Source organism: Triplophysa dalaica, chromosome 16 (genome assembly GCF_015846415.1).
Source record: "Triplophysa dalaica isolate WHDGS20190420 chromosome 16, ASM1584641v1, whole genome shotgun sequence".
Classification (NCBI taxonomy): Eukaryota; Metazoa; Chordata; class Actinopteri; order Cypriniformes; family Nemacheilidae; genus Triplophysa; species Triplophysa dalaica.
The window spans coordinates 20,641,806-20,662,746 of record NC_079557.1 but is presented as its reverse complement, the minus strand read 5'-3'; the positions used below and the strand labels follow the sequence as shown (position 1 = coordinate 20,662,746).

General features: G+C 37.1%; 3 protein-coding genes across 4 annotated transcripts; 2 read left to right on the top strand and 1 right to left on the bottom strand.

Moving 5' to 3' along the window:
- Positions 1-273: 273 nt before the first annotated feature.
- Positions 274-5,616, bottom strand: fam199x (family with sequence similarity 199, X-linked). The gene is made up of 7 exons (XM_056770130.1): positions 5,472-5,616; positions 4,613-4,786; positions 4,295-4,514; positions 4,024-4,176; positions 2,716-2,877; positions 2,307-2,546; positions 274-2,115 (listed from the first exon to the last, which is right to left on the bottom strand). The coding sequence occupies exons 2-7, from the start codon at positions 4,777-4,779 to the stop codon at positions 1,942-1,944; spliced, it is 1,116 nt and encodes a 371-aa protein (XP_056626108.1). The 5' UTR covers positions 4,780-4,786; positions 5,472-5,616; the 3' UTR covers positions 274-1,941.
- A 510-nt stretch (positions 5,617-6,126) lies between these two features.
- Positions 6,127-10,520, top strand: commd5 (COMM domain containing 5). The gene is made up of 7 exons (XM_056770131.1): positions 6,127-6,412; positions 6,734-6,888; positions 7,236-7,264; positions 7,381-7,431; positions 7,794-7,889; positions 8,829-8,904; positions 10,089-10,520. The coding sequence occupies exons 1-7, from the start codon at positions 6,283-6,285 to the stop codon at positions 10,188-10,190; spliced, it is 639 nt and encodes a 212-aa protein (XP_056626109.1). The 5' UTR covers positions 6,127-6,282; the 3' UTR covers positions 10,191-10,520.
- Positions 10,521-11,064: 544 nt separating this feature from the next.
- Positions 11,065-18,417, top strand: LOC130438286 (E3 ubiquitin-protein ligase RNF128). 2 transcript variants are annotated; one of them, XM_056770136.1, is made up of 7 exons: positions 11,065-11,503; positions 14,918-15,156; positions 15,736-15,807; positions 15,929-16,011; positions 16,184-16,271; positions 16,424-16,505; positions 17,592-18,417. In XM_056770136.1, exons 1-7 carry the CDS (start codon positions 11,089-11,091, stop codon positions 17,678-17,680), a joined length of 1,068 nt encoding a protein of 355 aa, XP_056626114.1. In that variant the 5' UTR covers positions 11,065-11,088; the 3' UTR covers positions 17,681-18,417. The 2 variants fall into 2 exon arrangements, with proteins under 2 accessions (XP_056626114.1, XP_056626113.1); XM_056770135.1 differs by having other exon boundaries at positions 17,586-18,417.
- The last annotated feature ends 2,524 nt before the right edge of the window (positions 18,418-20,941 follow it).

The following is a 20,941-nucleotide window of genomic DNA, read 5'->3' as shown; positions in this document are numbered from 1 at the left end:
GGTTAACAGGTCGTATGAACATAGATGTCAAACTATACAGTAGCCAATCAGAAGCCAATCAGTTGTTATAATTAACCTATTTAAAGTCATGACATAAAAATTCATTCAAAATTCAAAAAGCACATTTTACCTCTGAAGAAGACCAGTGTTTTATGTTTTTAATAATTGGCTAAACTGCTGGGAATTACACATTAGCAAACCGTTCTGTAGCACAGAAGCATAAAGTGCAAACGGTTTAAAGAATGGAAACAATGTAATATGACAACAAAAATCTCCAAGTGAAAGCATTTATTGTATTTTTTAAGAAGCCATCCCTTCCCTGCCAGCCTGAAATGCATAACTTCAATTCAAGAAGGCATTTAAAACGCCTTAAAAAAACATAACACTTTGACGAAATCAAACAATAAACATTTTAACAGGAGCATAAACAATATTTTGAAGTTAGTCAACAAGCTATTTATAGCTATTATGTACCATTAGTGTTTTACATCAATTATGTATGTCCAAAAGATTCATAACATCAATTGACCAATCAAAAAAAGTGTTTAAATAGATATACAATGGAGGCAATGACTCTAGTTGTCAGTGTTCCCTCTATGCCTGAGTTTAACAAGTATTTACATATACAGCAAAATCTGAAGAATAAGTTGTGTCCACATGAACAAAACACATGGAAATGTGACCATGTACGAATGGCAGACGTTTAGCTTTGTTTTTGTCCTCTGTAAATCAAGATTGAATAGATGCTTTAAATGATTACAACAGTAATGTGGATCCGTACATCAAATGTAACACTGCTGTTACACAAAAGTGTCTAGATTTTTGCCTTTAAAAAAGCTTTTAACATGACTATATTAATTCAGATCCTTGTAAACCGCGATTTCATTTTGTTGTTGGAGTGCACAAAAAGATGACTTCAGAAGAATATCCTTTCATATAAAGTATGTGCTTAAAACACAAGGAGGTGCATTACAATTTTGCTACACAAGCATGTCCTCGAACACCTCTGAGACATGCTGGTTAACCTAGATAACAGCTGGTAGTAGCAATGTCTTTCTACAGTATTAATAGTACAATGAACATAAATACTGTACATGTAGCATTAGCTGCAGTCTGGCATAAGTTATTATTATTAATATTATGAATTTTCTCAAAAAATGTAAAATGCAAGACTTCATTTGAATTGATCTTTCATTCATGTATCTTTAAAAAATGAAAATCCTGTCATCATTTAATCATCATCTTCATCTTGTCATTTTAAACTTGTAGGACCTTCTACTGCAGAACCCAAAAGAAGATATTTTGAAGAATGTCGTAACAGAACAGTCTGTTTGGGATCCGCCGCTGTTTGGTTACCAACATTCTTCAAAATATCTTTCATTTTGGGGTGAACTATCCCCACTATATATATATATATATATATATATATATTAAAGTTTTAAAACACATTCATTTTAGCTATAGTAATTTCAGTTTATTATACTAATGCACAAATACGTACTGTAGTTATTTTAACAGACTGCAGAATTCACAGATTCCTTGATGTGATGTGGTTTAAGTGCATTAAGCTGTTCATTTATTACTTTATTTATTAGATTAAAACATTTCCTTTGATTTTGCCGTGCCAGAAAGAGTGTGTATTTTACGACACTATAAATGTGTTTATCAACAAACATGTCATTTCACCAGTTTAACTTATGACAAACCCTAATCAATATATTTTTTCAAACTGAACAAGGACATTTTTGGTCCGGGTGCATTCTGAACTGACAATTCAAGTCAAGCAGTTGGGCACATCTTCAGAGATCTTTCTGCTGATACTATCTGCTGTCTAATCATGAAAAGGGTGGTTGTAACCCGCCGATGATATAAAAATGAGAAAAGAGCGATTAATGCTGCGATGAAAGAGGCTTAGAAGGAACACTGAGTAATTCACTCTTGTCACATCAATACATCGACATCATCACAGTGACCCTCTTCCTCTGTGACTTTGAGTGCCAACACCTCCTCATTTAGGAAGAGACCGCTCAACCTCTCTTTATGAGCCTGTCTCTGCTCTTTCAGCTGTCGCTTACGTAATGCCTTCTGTTGCATCTTCCTCTGCTTGGAGCGTTTCTGGAAAAAAAGTAACATAATGTTTGATCATAAAGCTTTTATAAACCACACAAAACTGTGGTTGTGACGCATTTAAACTTTGTCATCATTGTGGCTATTAAGACAAAGCGTACCTAGACAAATTCAAAAGCATATGTCTGCTCTCTTTATTGAGTTTTATTTGATAAATAACTTTCAAGTGCTGATGGTACCTTGGAGTCTCGTATGCGCTCGGCAGCAGTGGTCAGATTTCCGTCGCTGTGAGCACGGCTGATGTTGGTGGAGGAGTTAGATCCGGTAGATGCGCTGCTGCTGCTTACACTGCTCACCATGCTGGCATTACTGCTGCTGTGAGCGCTGACTGCGCTGGTGCTCGCCACGCTCCTCCTCCAGCCATCACGTGCCATGCTGGCCCGCTGCCGCGGACTGTGCTCACGGATGTAGCTCCTGACCTACCACCACCAGAGACATTTCAGGTAAATGAGACCTCGAGTGGCTACAAGTAAGATTCTGTGGTTTATCTTCTCTGGTTGTAATATGAAATAAATATTTTTTATGGGGAATCAGAAAAAAACTGGATTTCAAACCATTCAAAAAAATGAAATAAGTGTAATTCATTACCTGTTTAAGTTTTTCATCTGTCAGGCAGTTCAGTTCAATGATGAACTCACTGTCTGTTGGCAATATCTGTGCACTCGGGTCGATGATCTTTATGATATCAAGCTGCTCCCGAAGTCCCATCTCTGTGCTTACTTTCCGACTCAAGTATTCAATATATTCCACCTGAAAAAAAACCAAAAACAATGTTTGAGACTCAAGAGATAACAGAGCTGCTAATTTAAGTAAAGCGTGTCTCTTAAAAATGATTCTCACAGACTAGCAACTGGTTTGGAATCATTAGTCTTACTTTACATATTTCAATCAGACCAATCTGCCTTTGTATGTAACAGACTTGAAGAAGTAATGACCAGTCTTGAGGAAACAAATTAGACGACTAAAGCCCCATTCAGACATCCAGATCCTAGCAGCGGAAGAGCGACACCATCTCATTTATTTCAATGGAGAGCTGGTGACTTCCGGCAACATGAGCGACAGTGAACGAGAATTGAGAATTGTTCAACTTTATGCAAATGATGAGCAACTTGCGTGAGCGACTACCAGTAGCAGTAAAGCAGTGGGACGTGCGAGGAACGTGATTGGTCGGGAAGGCTTAAGCTTGTAAAAATAAATGGCGTCCAAAACGCCCGTTGGAGCATAGCTTTGTATAAGTGTAAGTTTGATTTTCTCTTTCAACAACTTCTGATTTTATTTCTAGCGAGAAATTAGTATTGTAGTTTTTAAATATGTGACTAGTTATTGCGAAGACGCTCTCTGTTTATAATTCAAGAAGACTTCCATTATGCTGCCTAAATGTTTCTCTGGGCTGCCTTCGTGCACAGACACTGCCTCTGAAGTCATGGTGTTTGGCGCTATTTGTAACCAGACGCTGCCAGCATTCTTTTTCAAGTAAAGAAACTTTACTTTTTTACTTTTACTTTTCCCTGTCAAAAAAGAACTCAAGTCTGAACACGGCCTAACTTGTAAGACTTGTCTAAGCAGTGTATGGCTTTCCTGTGGCTCAGTGGTAAGAGCATTGCGTTAACAATGCAAGGTTGTTGTGTGTTTGAGCATCTGCCAAATGCATAAATGTAAATGTATGCAACCGGACCCATCTTTCATTTAGGCTGTGTATACATGATTTGATGCCTACGGGTGCTTTTGAAAAGATAGAAGCGATAGGCTTCGTTTACTGCACTGAAGAGACATCAATGAGTCATTGAAAAAGAAACATAAATATATGGAAATACATAAACAATGTCATACTGATTTAAAACCACAGCAGGGTCGAGGGACAGGAGTAACAGAAGATTGTGACTGAAAATGACGTACCTGTTCATCATTAGTCATAGCGCTCCAGGGAAGCTCATCCAGATTCCTCTGCAGCTTGCTTTTTCTTTTGGAAACGGGACAGGGTGAGCTGGGCACGCTGGGTATGATGTCAGACAAAACATCACTGCCACTGGCTATGTCACTGCCTGGTAGCTACAATCAAACACAGTTCGGAATTTTTTAGTGTACTCTTCCAAATTCACAATATACAGTAAAGACCTGGCCTCCCTGAAATACGACACCAGTAATAGTGCTGTTCACACAAGCCCACCTGCCACTCAAATTCACTGTCTGACCAATCCCAGTACGTGCTAATGGAGGAGGAGACGTCGCTGCAGACACTGCCCTCTGGGAACAGGTCAAAGGGCGTAAGCTCCTGATCATCCAGAAGAGAGTAACAATCGTCCTGATCTCCCACAGATACCGAAGAGAAGAGCTCCTCGCTGCACTCTGAACTGGCCACGCTGGTGCCACATGACGTCAGGTTCCACCTGCAAACAAGGTACAGTAGTCATTGGTCAGCAGTTTGCTTTAATCGGTTGGTGATCTTTAAAGTACATTTACGGTTATGTGATGTGCAGTCATCTACCTGCTGCTGTGAAAGCGATGTAAAGGATCGGTTCGGTGACATGATGACAACTGAAACCCAAAGTCACTGACATCCAGGGTGACATCTTCACTGAAGTTTCCTCGCTGTGACAGCAATGGAAACGGATCCTCTGGAGCGAGGAACTTCTCGTAGACGTCCTCAGACATCTGGAAGCTAAATCAAAACCACAGAAGACAATATCAAAATGAGCGGCATTTAACACAAAGAAAACACATTACAGCCGATAACAAAAGTATTATAGCAGACATTTTATGAGTAACCATTTGAGTAACATAATTTTAAACTGCAAATACAACAAAGTTTATTTAGTTCGTTTGCATTCATTCTGTTATACTCTTAAATAATATTAATAACCCATTAAACATAGAGACACATTTCAACATATCGGCTCAGAGAAAGATAAACACGACAGATGTCACAAAATAACCAACGTTTGAGATTTGTCAGTTAATGTTGATTATGTATTGCATCTTAGGAACCACCAGAAGGATGCTGTAAAACACTGACTGAAATATAGTCGTTTTAAAATCTTTATAAAGACTATAAACATTCTCTGCTAGCAGGCCAGCTAACATGCTACCATAACATTCCGTATTACTAATATATCCAAATTAGCTAATGTGATAAATAATAAACAATGTATGTATATTACTTGAACAGGAATGCGATTAGTAGAATATTACAATGATTTATTGAGCATTAAAGCAGTCGGATGTCTATATTAGCGATTAGCCTCCGTGAAAGACTGGATCCAGTAGACACTCAACGCCCCAAAACTGCACTCTAAACACATTGCACGTTCATTAATAATAATCACGTGTTTATATTTCACACATACCTGTTGATTGGTGTGTTTTATGTGAAATATGAATGATGTTACTCTCGACAACGAACCTCCGCAGCTTGTGGCTAAAAAACAACACGCTTCATAGTGAAACACTGTAGACTTCATGCTGCGCTGCGCATACTGATGGTATGACGCCGAAGTACCGCGAGAGCTCCTTAAAAGCATAGACAGCAATTTGCCCTCGCGGTACTTACGTCATCCAGGTGTCTACATCTGTCTGCGCAGCGCAGTATAAAGTCAAACAAGCGTCTGGAGTTGATTATAACGTGATCTTTGACGTCCATAGGCGAAGAACCACGTGACTGCTCCAGTAGTAGTTTTCTTACTCGTATAACACACTGAATCATATTTTGAGATGATTTATCGTTGTATTTACTGATATGTTTCACATTAGCCGTGTCTAACAGTGGTTGTGAATGTGCCCCATACGATCAAATGTGCTTTGACAGTTTTTAATTACTGTTTGACAGGCTTAGTTTGCACATAAAATATATATTTTTTGTTATTTACTCCCCCGCCTGTCGTTCAATCCCTATATATAAATCCTAAAATCGATTTGTTTGTGTGTGCTGTCCTATCCCACAATGCAGTCAGCTGTAGTTGCTCAAGTGGTCCAGCAGGTGACACTAACGCACCAGACGCATGCAATAGTCACATGACTGACACGGAAGTGCTGCTGGAGCGGTTCAAGTTCTGTGCTTTAGTGATCGCAGGCTGCATTATTATGTGCATTAGAGGTTGCAAATCTTATCGATCTGTGCATTAGAGATTGCAGTAAAATTCTATTTTTTCTTAGGAGAGGATGTCTTCTGGTCACATGAAGATGACAGAGACTGTGAGTTTATTTGGAGGTAGAGTCCCTGCTCATGTGGAGCTGCTTTATAAACACTTGAAGGATCTAGACAGAAGTACTTTCCAACAAATACTCGCAGGTAAGATTTATATATCCTTGCTTAAGATGACTGTCTTTATGATTGTTCTTTTTCTTCTGCCTCATATAGAGGTTGTAGGACACGTGACTGTTCTTGTGGTCTATCGGAGTGTAACGTTATGCAAGTTGACCTGTAAATTGTATTCTTTAATTGCATACTGTAATCTAAATTGCATCTACAATAATTTCCATCCTAGTCACGTGGCAATATATTATCAAATTATATATCACATTATACTATATGTTGTATTAAATGACATTATGTTGTAAGGCATTGTTGTGATGTGTAATTGTGATTGTGAGGTTGTGTTTTGTGTCACAGCTGTGGTGAATGCTGTTGATGGTCAGGACTGCAGTGAGTCTATGAGAGTGATCGCAGAGAGCGGTTTCATCTCAGAAGACAAATTCAACCATGTTGTGGCTGGATTATATGCTGTTGTAAAAGAAGCTCAACGTTTGTCTTCATTAAAACAAGAGGTTTGCCTATCATTCTCATTCCTCCTAACAGGTGTTTTTTTACTTAAATATAGGCTCAGCTTCCGCAAACTGCAAGACAACAGTCATAGTCTATTAAGTTGACCATTTTATTTTGTAGTAGTGAAAAAAAACTGTCTTTGTTAGAAATGCATTTTAAATGCATTGCTTTTTAAATCTAGTTTAATCTGTGCATAAGTAAATTCAATGTTACTTAAGTAGATTTAATTTAAGAGCTTGAAATGAAAGTGCCGCTGGACTTCAAAAAATTCTTAATGTTCTTTTGCTATACATCACACTATTCTCTGTGTGTATATAAAGTCAAAGAGTGCATGAATTTCTCGTTTTAGGTTTTCATTGAGGATCTCCGAGCACTAAGGTAAGAGTAAAAAGCGATGATGTCTTTATAAGGATATCTTTTTATAAATATTGTTTATATTTAAACCAAATGTGCAGTTATATCAATGCTGATACATGGTTACTGTTTGCAAACAGAGTTTCTGAAGAATTCATTGCAGATGTGTCCAGTTCTGTCTTTGCAAACGGGTATGTTTTGAGCAAACATCAAGCCTTGTTCAATCAGACTTTCAATGTCAGGATTCAGTCAGAAACAATGATATATGTCAGTCATATACAGCTTGTACATAGCTGAAACACAACAACATTCCTCCAAGGTATAGGTGATACATAGACCGTACTTTACTGTACACAATTTAACATATATATTTTAAAATCGACTAAAAATAAGGAGCTTGAAAACTGACCTACAAGCGTCACAGGATTACAAAAAGTGCATGTGTTCACAGTGATGTCAAATGCAAATTCCAGGTTTATGTGTAGCTTGAGTTCAGAAGCTATTTCACATACCATAATGTTTCCTATTTTACCATAATGAGTGACTTCTGCAGGCAAACCTCAATGAAAGTTAGGCCTACACTTCAAGGACCGAGTCTGCCAAAGATGGAGGAGTTCAGATGGAGAGTTGATGTTGCCATTTCAACAAGGTACTCTTGTGACAAACTTTTATAAACCTTAAAAAGAATTTAAGTGCAGTAAGTGCCGAGTAAGAATGGTATTTGATCATTATTTACCCTTTGACAACCCATCATTTTATTTATATATATATTAATATAGCCTTAGATGCTGGAATGGCATTAAGCATGAAACAATAATTTCTTTATTTTTAAATGTTGTTTTTTAAACCATTTTGACCCAACATTCACATTTTAATGTTGAATGCAGAAAAATTTAAGTGTAAACAACGAAGAATGTTTAATCATCTTCATTTATATACGTTAATATAGCACTGTATATTAGTAAACACCAATGTTTATTTCCATGTATTTTTATTTTAAAATTTCAAATATATAAAATTATATTTGTGTGATTGCCAATTAGGAAATTAAAATATTGAATCAGAATTATGTCGAGTGAAATCACACAGCCCTGAGTCTTGTACAAATCCATGATTACTGCCAAAATAAGGTTTATAATAAATAGAAAACGGTCAACTAAATTTGACAATGCAAGATTGTTCATAACATTATGGACCAATTGCTAAGCTTTTCAATCTATACTTGTTGTAAACAAAAGCTGATGTTAGAGGAGTAGTTCACTTTCAAAATCAATATTTACACACCCTCTTGTCATTTCAAACCTTTAATGACTTTCTTTCTAATGCAGAACACAAAATAAGATATTTTGAAGAATGTTTTTAACAGCTCCCCATTCACTTACAATGGTTACAATAGAACTGAATGAGAGGCTGTGCGGCTCTGTCACCAACATTTTTCAAAATATCTTCTTTTGTGTTCTGCGGCAGATATAGTCATATAGGTGTAAAATGACAACAGGGTGTGTAAATGATGACAGAATTTTCATTTTGAAGCTGAATTACTTCTTTAATAACCGTGTGATTCATATCTCATGTTTCTATGTTTTAGTTCGCTGTCCCGAGCTTTGCAGCCCTCCATTCTCATGCAGATGAAACTGTCAGATGGGTCTCTGCATTGTTTTGAGGTAACGGTGCAATATGTTTGGATGTTAGAATGTACAGTTTTGCTCCTTTCTTCACTTAAATGTGTTGTGAAATGTTTTGTTAGGAACACATAAGAATAACTAAAACCGTCACACATGATTCAGCTTACCTAACAAACTCTTGACCCTTCCTTCAAAATGTATTGTTAAAAACATTGCCGAACTTAAAATATTAGCTGAACAGCAGCGTAAAGGTCCAGTGCTTGAAATTCCACGGCATGTAGTGGTGAGCTTGTGAATTGCAACCAGCGCCACACTCCACCCCTCCCGTTCGAAGCTCTACGCCGGCTGACACAGAAATAAGATGTTGTCACGTTTTCACTTTGCTGATGGAGATAATGTATTTGTGAAACACGTTCTGTAGAGCAGTTTTTCCGTTCAGGGCTACTGTAGAAACAACATTGTAACGCAGTTCAAAGTAGTGAAGGAAGGAGGCGGGAACATTCAATAAAGTTTTAATCAAAAATAAACAAAAAATTATACGGAAGTAAAGAACCGGCAGCCAACTCACGGTCCACTGCCGGCTCCAAGAACATGAATACAATCTAAACACATGTCCAGGCCTGGTCCTCCGTCATCTTACACTCTGCCACTCGTCCTTTTATGCTTTCGATCTCCACCGTGAGAGATACGGAGCAAGTGCAACGCGCAGCTGACACTCATTATCACTCATGTCACCGGCCCCGCGTCATTCTCTCACAGCTCTTGTCCCGCCTTGCTCTTCACAAACATGATGATGGAGGAAACCCTTACGTACACCACATGTAGATAGAGATGGCTTATTCTAAAGTCATAAAAACATAACGATTCATTATGTGAGGTCTTTATACACCTCTGAACAATAGTTATGTATATTATATTGCATTTCTGTCAATAGAGCCTCTAAAAAAACTACACATTGGACCTTTAATCTCTGATTCAAACAAATGATCAAACAGTCCGAGATGAATGTGATGCCCTTCACATTGCAAGAAGACTGATACCATAAAATAGTCTGAGTGAACAGAAACACTTAATACTTTTAACCTTGTGCTTATTTCGGGTAAAAAATGTTTTTTTGCAATAAGAAACTAGCCCATAGACAACACTTGTGATGCTGCTGTCAACTGTTCAGTATGTGGTTGTTTCCATCAACTGTTTTTATTTTTATTTCTTTACCTCCCTAGGTTCCAGTTTCCAAGTTCCAGGAGCTCCGGTATAACGTTTCCTTAATTCTAAAGGAAATGAATGATTTAGAGAAGAGAAGTATTCTTAAAATACAAGACTGATAAAAGATCCTCTCTTGCATTTTTAACATCTACATGTTAAATTCAGATGTTTTTCTAATAGTGTTATTGTTAAATACAGAATCTGATTTGGCAAAATATGTCTTGAAATGTTAAATAATTGTAAGTTCTTATTCATCAGTAACGGTAGTGCTGCCCTACATCTTTGAGTTCACAAACGTTCTGAAGTAGAATGTTACATTAAATAGGTTTTCACAATTTTCATCGATATATGTTTTATTTTTGGCACATTCACATGTTGTACATGTGTTGTGTTTGCCACCCTATTTGTAATGCATTACGTTTACAATAAAAGTGTTTGTGACACGTTTACCCTTGCACTTTTTTTAGTTATGTAAAGATGTTCATTTACATGTGAACTTTGATGTGTGTTACGGCACTGTTGGGCCATTACGTTGTGCTTTACATAAACAAATCGAATCCTTATTCTTTGCTCAGTGGTAAGAGTATGGCACTAGCAACGCCAAGGTCATGGGTTCGATCCCAGGAGATTGCAGATGTAAAATAGAATACAATGTAAGTCCCTTTAGATAAAATGTCTGCCAAATGTAAATGAAACTGACCAACACGTACAAAAGACTTCAATTGTCTGTTTTACTGTAGAAATGTTCAATCATTTCTTCATTTGCATCATAATATGTATGTAGGCCTATGTACTTCTTTGAAGGACTGCTGATTTGAACTTGAACGAAATGGGCAGTTCTCTGAAAACAAAAGGCCCAACCCTTCCAAACGAATATTATCTAAACCAGCGTCCAAGGTTCACACTGTGATAAGAGCGCCTCACCTGACGTTAAACCTTCTCGGATTGCCACCTAGAAGGCATCTTATTGCAGAGTAATGAGACTCAGAGCATTCACCTGACACGACACAAACAAACATGGACAACAGAGGCAGGTACAACAGCTCATCCGTCTGGCTGATGCTATTCGTTTTTCAGTGCTGCGTACATTTCAGTGCCTCCCTGGTCTACTGGACCGCTTACGTGGAGGTCAGATACTTTGACCGAGGGACTAATAAAACTGTGGGCAGTATATGTGAATGTGGTGTGTTTGGAGTGAACGCGCTCGTGGAATCGGCTTCAGGACTGGTGGTGCTTCCAAACTCGGATCCTCTGGCATGCTCGAGCAATACTACGTTCAGCGCCACCCAGAAGCAATGGGTTGCCCTCATAAAAAAAGGAAATTGTACCTATTCCCGGAAGATCCAGGCCGCCCAGCGACATGGAGCCTCCGCAGTGGTTATTTACAACATAGATGGGACAGGCAATGACACCAACCTAATGGAGCATTCAGGTATGACGGCTCTAAACTTACACGAGAGTGCCTGAACTTGTTTGAAAAGTTAGACTAGAGTTTGTGTAATGGAACCATCATAATGGCCTTTGGCATGGAGGATTTATCCTTCAAACGGTTACTTTGTTGAAATGTTTTTAGATTTAGGTTAGTGTCTGTTTATGTCAAGATGGTGTTGGCAATAAGAGGTGTTAAAAATAATAACTGTATCAAGGTCCACTGGTCTAAGGGTAAGACAGATTTCATTGTATAGTAATATAATCAAATAAAACCTGGCATTAAAAATAATCTCGGGTGAATTACCTATGTGACATTATTTTCTACAATTAAACCCATTTCCACCCCATTATTCCAGTGCTTTATTATGATACATTTGTATTGACCACACTGTGGTAGTATTTGTTCAACTCCCTTTTATTTAGATGGACAATAATCCTAAAATGAGTTTCAATTTCATAATTTCTTATGCTATCTGTGTTTTGTTTGTACGGTGCAATGTACGTGGTTTTATGAATTGTTATTTTCATAATCTCGTGCCCTCTGTTGTCTAAGTGATCTTATATCTTATCACGTGTGTAGGTATGAGAACCCAAGTGAACAATGTGTCACGTGGTTTACGACTATATAATGAAATGAATCAGAGTTTCATAACAAACAGAAGTGCAGAAAATTAAATTCACACAGTTTGTTAGCATCCCTTCAGAATACACTAGAATACACATAGTGAGCAAGAATGTTTATTGTATTTACATTAAGATCATAACTATAATGTAATAAGAGTGGTTAACCATCTGTAGGGAAGTCATAATGATGACGATTTCCACAAGTAACAGTTACACAATATTTAATAGATTTTATTACACCTCCTGGAGGTTCGTTTGGAAATAACCATGAATTATCAAGCCGTAAACACTTTGTCAATAAACAGACTGTTGTTCTGTTTATTATTATAATAAAATATAATTGAAATTTCAAAGGCATGTGGTGGAATCACTGCAGTCCAAAGCCTCTTCACTCAGACCGCAGTAAAAATACATTTGAATTAACTTCATGGAACATGCCAGTTATGAACTTTAAACCGACCTCAAATGTTTCATTGGTTCAGTTTGACATTTGTTTTAAGAAATTGGGAAATTTTGGATAATTAATGGCTGTGACACCAGCAGTCCTTGAAAGGTGAACAATAATACAATTTTCATGACAATGAGCCAGGGCTGGACTTGTAAGAGAAATTGTTACTGCCATTTTTGTGGCCCACGGGGGGTGGGAATGTTACTTGTTGACTGGGGGATGCGAATGGTACATGTTGACCGGGGCGGGGGATTGCGCATGGCCGTGCGTGCATTCGCTTTTATAATACGTCCGTCAGAGCAGCTAAAAATGTCCATTCCTGCCCCATACATTAGCAGTATGCCGGGTGGCCAGTCCGCCCCTGCAATGAGCTTAACCATAAAGACTAACATCTGCTAATTGTTTATGAGACAGGCAAATGCTTTCAATTAGCTAAACATAATCTTTAAATATACATTAAATTAACTTTAAATTTATTTCCAAAAGATAACTCCAGGATTCAAAAATCATGTTGGTTATTGTGTTACCATGTTACTGTGGTTTATTGTATTGTTTAGCTGTTGTGACTTAATAAAAAAATGAAAAACAAACGGTTTGATGAATATTTTGAAAAAATCATTTTTTGTGAATTAAATGTTAACTTGTTCAATTAGTAACTTAGTGTTGATTTTAATACGGCGTGTGTGTTGATTTTAATACGGCAATACTTATATATTACAATATTTTATTTGAATATGACAATATTTCTTTTAAGATCTTAATATAAATATGTCAGCATTAGACTTATTTTATGATGAAATGACTGACAGAGACCTTTTCCTTAGCTTAACATTTATTTCTGTTCCTTGGTAAAAGTTGCTCTGAGCATCGTTGTGAATAGTGGAAACACCTAACTAAAAACCTTTACTGCTGTTTAGGAGAACTCTTAGTGTTAAGATAAAAAAAGTTCACCTTTATTGATATTTTGACTTGACATAAAAAAATCCCACAGAACTACACTAAAGGAGGGAACCAAGTTTAGGGACCAGAATATAGACTTCAGGTTGGGCCCTTTTTAGCACACTTCAAAACCTCATAGCAATGCCATAAGAACCACCTAACAACCTAGAAACATTGTGGCTGTGAGGTTTGTATGGACCTATACAACTCCTTTCAAAGTGTAAAAAAATCTAGTCACAATTAGTTTAAATTTTAAACACTGGCTATGTGTAAATGATGACAGAATTTTCATTTTGAAGATGACTACTCCTTTAATATTACACATAAATTTGAAATATGTCTAATTAATAACCTATATTGCATTTTACAAATGATGAAACCAAACTGCATCATCTTGTTTGAACGTCGTGCCTTGCCTTAAAACCAATTGGTCATGGGTTTTCATCTGGGAAGGTCTGCCTTCATCACAAATAATAAAATAAAATATTTTAAATCAATACATTTCATACTTATGGAGTAAGAAGTTATGTAATTAGCAAGATCATGAACAGTCAGTCAGTTGCTCCCCAACTTTGCATTGGGTCTTGTCTTGATCAGCAGGTTTATTCTGCAATAACAACTGAATGCCTGTGCATTATCCCTTATAGTTAGTTATGTCCTTTATGATTCTATGAAATTTGAGAATTACACAAAATAAACAAATGTTTAAGAAAAGAAAGGTTAAGATTTTTCTTTATTTATTGTTTTAAAAAGTTTAATACTGTTTAATACACAGCATGCAAGCGCTGCGGTGCAATGTGATAAAAAAACAATCTATAATAAAATGCGTAATGTAAATAAATTAAAATTTGTCCACACTGGATGAGACGCAATGTGACAGATGCATTGTTCTTACTGGGTTTGTCACATCAGACAGATCGTGTCAACTTTTGGGTCAACTCTTTCTTTCAACTTTACTACAAAAAATCTGAACCATCTTAAAATAACTAGACAACCTAATACAAGGACATTTCTAAATTGACTGTATGTATAGACGTCCACATACAAACCTCAATGATGTTCATTTCTGAATAAAACACCTACTACAGTACAATTCTAGATGAAATCAATTTCTTATCATTTGATACTCTGTTTCACTAAGAACAATGTCACAATTTGGAAATCCATCAAAACTTTTTATTTTAATGTCAAATTTTGGTTCGAGGATTGAAAAATAATTGGCTGTGTAAATTCAGTCAATAAAATCATCTTTGTTTGCAACATGTTGAAGACTCATTTTATTTAGTATGAAAACAATAAATTGCCCTCTTCTGCTATAAAATCTTCTATTTTATTATCTTTGTTTATGCTACTGATCTTCAAATGGCATATTTGTCATAATTATTATAATGTTACATTTTGCAGATGCTGATGACACAGTTACCATTATGATTGGCAACATTTTGGGCACAAAAATTGCCAGCCTGACCGAGAATGGCACAGATGTCTACATGGCGATTGTAGTGGCCAATGCATATGGCCTGTGGTTATGGGCATACGCTCTGTTTTTCGCCTTCACAGGAATTACAGCCGCCAGTGTCTGCTACTTCACTTTCCTGTTCATCAAACGTTTGTACATTAATCATCAACTTCGCATACAACAGGTAAGATTATCGACTTTTACAGTTATTCAGTCAATTAAATCTATGCAGATTTACTCCAGACTTTTTTTTAACCAGGGTTGTGTACCATTCAGAATTCCATAATCCATTTAAATTTAGTTTTATGAATTTAAACCAAGGCTGCGAACTGGATGTAAGATTAAAAAAGCGGAATTAAGAAATGGCTCAAGTCAAAAAGAAATTCATATGACTTGTTTAATTCTTAATACTTAACACACAAATAACCTAACTGGTTTATTTTGGGTATATTTTCCTGGGTTATTTTCAACACACGGTTGGGATAAAAAGGATATATTTTTCTGGTTCAATTCACCCCAACGGTTGGTTTTGTCTCTTTTTGATCCAACCATAGGTTGAAAATAAACCAGGGTTTCTTAAATAAACATGTTATCCTACTCGTATACCAGAAACAATACATCCACAAAATGAATCATGTTTGAAATGCACCCATAGGGAAAGAACGTTTCTTTCTTTACCTGAAACTCCTCAAAATGGAGCCATTTTTCAATGTAAATAATTCCCTTTTATATGCTAATTCTGTTCTTTTGTTCACTTTTACAGAGGGAGATTAAACGAGAAGCCAAAAATGCAATAGAAAAATTACAAGTTCGGACTCTGCGACGAGGCGACCCGGTATTGTGTTTGTTGCTAAATCATTTACAAATGACAAATTTTAGACATTTTGATTTCATTAAATTCAAATATAAAACAATAAGAACTTAACTGAGAGATCCTGTTGTCTATGTGTTTGTAGGAAGTTGACTCAGAAGACATATGCTGTGTTGTATGTACTGATGCTTTCAAACGTGATGAAAAGGTCACAGTTTTACCCTGCAGGTGCCGTATGACAATATTAACTTATGACATTTCATAATCTAAGGAATGTTTGTGAATACACAACACGTACAAGGGCACCCTTAAATAAAATGTTATCTGTTATAAGGTCAAAACTTGTACTTGTTAACATAAATAATGCAAAATGCAGTAACATGAAAGATTATTGTTTTAGGCATCTGTACCATAAGAAATGCATAGAGCCATGGTTCCTGGAGCACCCAACCTGCCCGATATGTAAATACAACATCCTCAAATCAAAGGTCATCTTGCCTACATTATGCCTAAATTATGTTTTGATGTGACTATAGTGTTTTTAGTACAGCCCAACAGTCTGTACAGTTTTACAGATTGTACCTGCATTTTGACCTGATCCATCTACAAACACTGGATTGTTTGTGTTGTATGTGTTTAGATCGATGAAGACAGCAATGTAATGACATCCACATCAGCAAGTCAACATGACACGTCACACTCAAACATCCAGACAGTGCACAGTAAGTCTGTTTTGTTATCAGAACCCAACGTGATTAACATTGGGTTTGGTGTTGAGCACTAGGATTTGTATTATGACTTTTATATGAGCTTAAATGAACAACAAAATACATATCCAAATACCCCTTGTAAAACAAATAGGTAAAAAACCTCAATCGAATTCAAGGCATTGGGCAGCAATTTATACATATTATATTTTTTCATCTTATGGTTGAAGTTTTTGGTAAAATAATTGGTCGCCATACTGGATGTTCAAAGTAGCGAGTGTGGGCATCCATACTTTCACATCTGTACATGCAGACTCACACATAGATACTGACAAGCACAGACAAACATTTTTATTCCAACAACATTATAGAGTAAAGACATGAATGTACAATAGTGAGGTTTTATACCAAGAACAAGTGTCCCAATATCACCATCTTCTTTCAGCAAAAGAACAAAAAACTTGTATTCACTGCTCATACTGCTTGCAATGAAGTCCATTTTATTTCTATGTTTTAAATCAGCTTTTGTGCTTGAAGGTCTATGGGGTTTGCTAACATTAGTTCTCTGTAAGTACAGTGTTATACAACCGCAAGTAAGGATGCCCACAATGGCGTTTCAGAGGTTAATTACCGTCTCTCTTGTTCTTGTGCACCTAGCTAATCCAATTAATACCTCTATACTGTGAAATTTAAAAGGAGAAAATGACTTGCCATCCAGTCTAATATAAAGGAGTTTTGTTCAGGTTGTAATGTAAACTGAATAAAAAATGTTTCCTGATAATGTCTCCCAATGGCAGCATATGCAATGAAAAAGGAGAGGACCTAACACTGATCCCTGTGGTACATTTCTTTGATCTGACATTTCTTTATTAACAGACAAATGATTGCTAATGATTATCCCTATTCACAGATACCAACCCGATTTTCAAGTCTAATTTGCGGAATGTTTTATATATGTTGTCCAAAACCAGACTTAAAGTACGGGAAAATAAGGGATTAAATTGTAAATGCAGTATAGTTTATGTGTAAATGGTGAGTGACTGATAAGCATTATTAATAGTATGCAATGTGCTTAATGATTTTTCTTTATGCCAGCAACAGACCATGTGCACTATGATGTGGATGTTCAGACACAACACATTTATCAGAACCCAGCATTTGAAGATTCAGTTATTATGCATCAGGATTGAGTATCAGGATTTCAATCAAGTAAACAATCAACTACCTTCAGCCAGTATTTCTAAATATAATTATTCAACTTAAAAAAATTATGCTTAAATATATTAAATGGCCAAAACATGTCAAAGTCGGATCAAATTGAAAACGGATATAGAAGTGTTTTTCAATCTAAGTGATTTATATCAATTGTTTGCTGCAGATTTTAACTACACTCTTTTTTTGAAAAGGTATCAGATATGCAATCAGCTAATAAAACATTAATGTAGAAAAGCTCACATGGTTGTTATAGCTTTAAGATATAGTGTTATAGTATATAAGATGAATATATTAAGATAAACACTGTAGTCTAGTTGGTCTAGCTTCCCTATATTACACAGACTTTTGAACTTTTTTACTAAATAAATGTATGAAATAAATAATTGAAAATGGTTTTACAATAAGTACTGTGTTGTATGTAAATGGTGAGTTTAATCTCACTTTTTTGATGTCTTTTGAAACTGTGTTGAAAATTCTGAATATTTGTGTATTGTCAAACCATGTCTTCAACATGACAATTCAGTATATATTAAATGCACACATTTATAATAATTTTTACCACTTTTGAATTTTCTATAATGAAAAAACGTATTTGGACATATTTCTGGTTAAACATATTTATTTACTAAAGGAACCATTTGCCAAACAACTGTTTTAATGATGCTAAATGCAAATTTGATTAAAAAATGTAATTTCATTACCTGTGATAATATTTCCGTAGTCCATTGAATTATTCTGTTAATTATATCCATCATATACACACAGTCATTTCTTATACCTTATATGCTATAAACTTATCTGTTATGTAATGGATAATGTACAAGTAGCTGATTCTTATTGCAAAAAATAAACCATGACAGTGTGATCAGTGTTGTATTACACTAAAGGGATTTATTTCACGATTACAGCCGACTGCTTGTACATTATCCCTCTTATTACACGGCCATGAACATGAAACTTAATTTTGAAATATTCTATTAGCTCATTTTTACTGGATGCAGGTCTTCCATGTGGAAAAGCAGTTTACTTTTAATTTTAATGGTAAGAAACAACATTCAAATGTAACGAACAGCAATTTGGTTTACTGCTTTATAATGGCATATGTTATTAAAAGACATATTATTTTTTTCTTCATGCGTCGCTTTACTACATCCAAGATCAAATGAAACATCCGAGATGACCTAATCCTGCTAATCATGATCTGGATAATTTGGTTCTTCGAACGCACATGTTGTTGATAATTTGAGTATGACAATGACAAATTCTGAACCTTTTTAAAATGTCAGGAACACTTCAAACGATGTACAGACGGATAACTTTCACAGATATTTGTTATATTTTAAAGCAGTTGTAACCTGAAGTTGTATAACTGATAAATCAACATTTAGTTCTTTCTTAGATACATTCTCTTTTTTAGGGGTTAATTGCAATAAGATGGTGTTTTCCTCCCACAAAATGAAGGGTTTTATACCCATTAGTTGTACACTGCATAGGATACTGAGAAGAATGTCTGAAGGACTGTCCATTCCAATAAGATTTCTTAAATTGAAGTCCACATCATCTGAAAGGCATTTACAAAGGCTGAGTCTGGTCAGAAAAGTGATACAGAGAAGAGCAAAATATGATTTTGTTGTGCCAGGAGGCATCAAGTTAAGGAGATGGAAGCCGGGGTGGGTGATGTCCTTCAAGATGTTTCTGGCCTTACTAAGACAATGGGAGTTAAAGATCACAGTCAAGGAGGACAGAGGTCAGCCAATGATATTTTGTGCAGTGTTTGTCACCCTCTGCAGTCTCTTCCTGCGTGCAGCCGGAGTGCCACAATATCACACCGTAGGACAGCAGGCTCTCGATGGTAGAACATTAAAGGTAACCAGCAGCTGAGTGTTTAGTTGCTCCTTCCTGAGAACCCTCAGGAAGTATAGACGCTGCTGGGATTTCTCGCTCTACACATTCACCGTTGATGAACAGGGGGGCAGGGGGGCAGGGGGGCTCTGTTCCACCTGAAGTCTAGGATGAGGACCCAGTTTCACCTACTGGGGTCGGTTGACCAAGAAATCTTTTATCCAAGAACAGGTGAGTGTTGGGATCCCCAGGATAGCTAGCTTAGAGACCAGAATGTCCGGTATTATTGTATTGAAGGCTGAGCTGAAGTCAATGAAGAGCATCCTGACATAGCTCCCCTTTTGCTCCAGGTGACTCAGGGCTGAGTGAAGATTGATGGCTATGGCGTCTTCGGTTGATCTGTTAGACTGGTATGCAAACTGTTACGGGTCCAGGGTGGAGGGGAGACAGGCTTTGATGTGTCTCAGAACCAGTTTCTCAAAGCACTTGGTGATGACTGGGGTGAGTGAAATGGGGCGGAAGTCATTGGGACTTGTTGCGGGTGACTTTTTAGGGATTGGGATGATTTTGGCAGATTTCAAGCAGGGTGGGATGATGGCTTGTTCCAGAGATAAATTGAAAATATCAGTGAAGACCAGTGATAGGTGATTGGCACATGCCTTGAGCACCTTACCAGGTACTCCATCTGGACCTGTTGCCTTCCTAGGGTTCACTCCACAGAGCACACGCCTCACATCCTGTGGCTCAAGAATGAGTAGGGGGGTTACTGGGGGCTAGTGAGAGTTGTGGTGGTCATTGAAATGATGTTGTTGGGTGCTATGTTTGACACTCAAAGTGGGCAAAGAAGCTATTCAGCTCCTCTGCCAGCCCTGCATCCGAGTCTCCGGTTGTCACAGCACGACCTCTGTAGTTGGTGATGGTCTGTATGCCCTACCACACCTGCCTGGGGTTGTTGAGATGTTTCTCTAACCTCCTCTTGTACTCCTCTTTGTCAGTCCTGATGCCTCTTCTCAGGTCTGCACGAGCGACGCTGTACAATGCTCTGTCACCTGACCTTAAGGCTGTGTCACAGGCCCGGAGGAGCATGCGGGCTTGCTTGTCATCCAGGGTTTCTGATTCGGGAACACCCGGATGCAGTTTTACACAGTGCCATTCCCAATACAGTACTTGATGTAAGACAGTACTACGTCTGTGAAAGTTGCCAGGTCTTCATGGTATAGGGCTTCCCACTGTGTGTTTAAAGCAATCCTGCAGTTGGGGGAGGGCGTCCACAGACCAAGTGGTGATGGTCATTTTTTTGACGGGCATTATTTGTCGACTGAGGCGGGTGTATGCTGGAGTAGGGTGAGGTGGTCTGACCGATCCAGTTGGGGGTGGGGTATGGCTCTGTACGC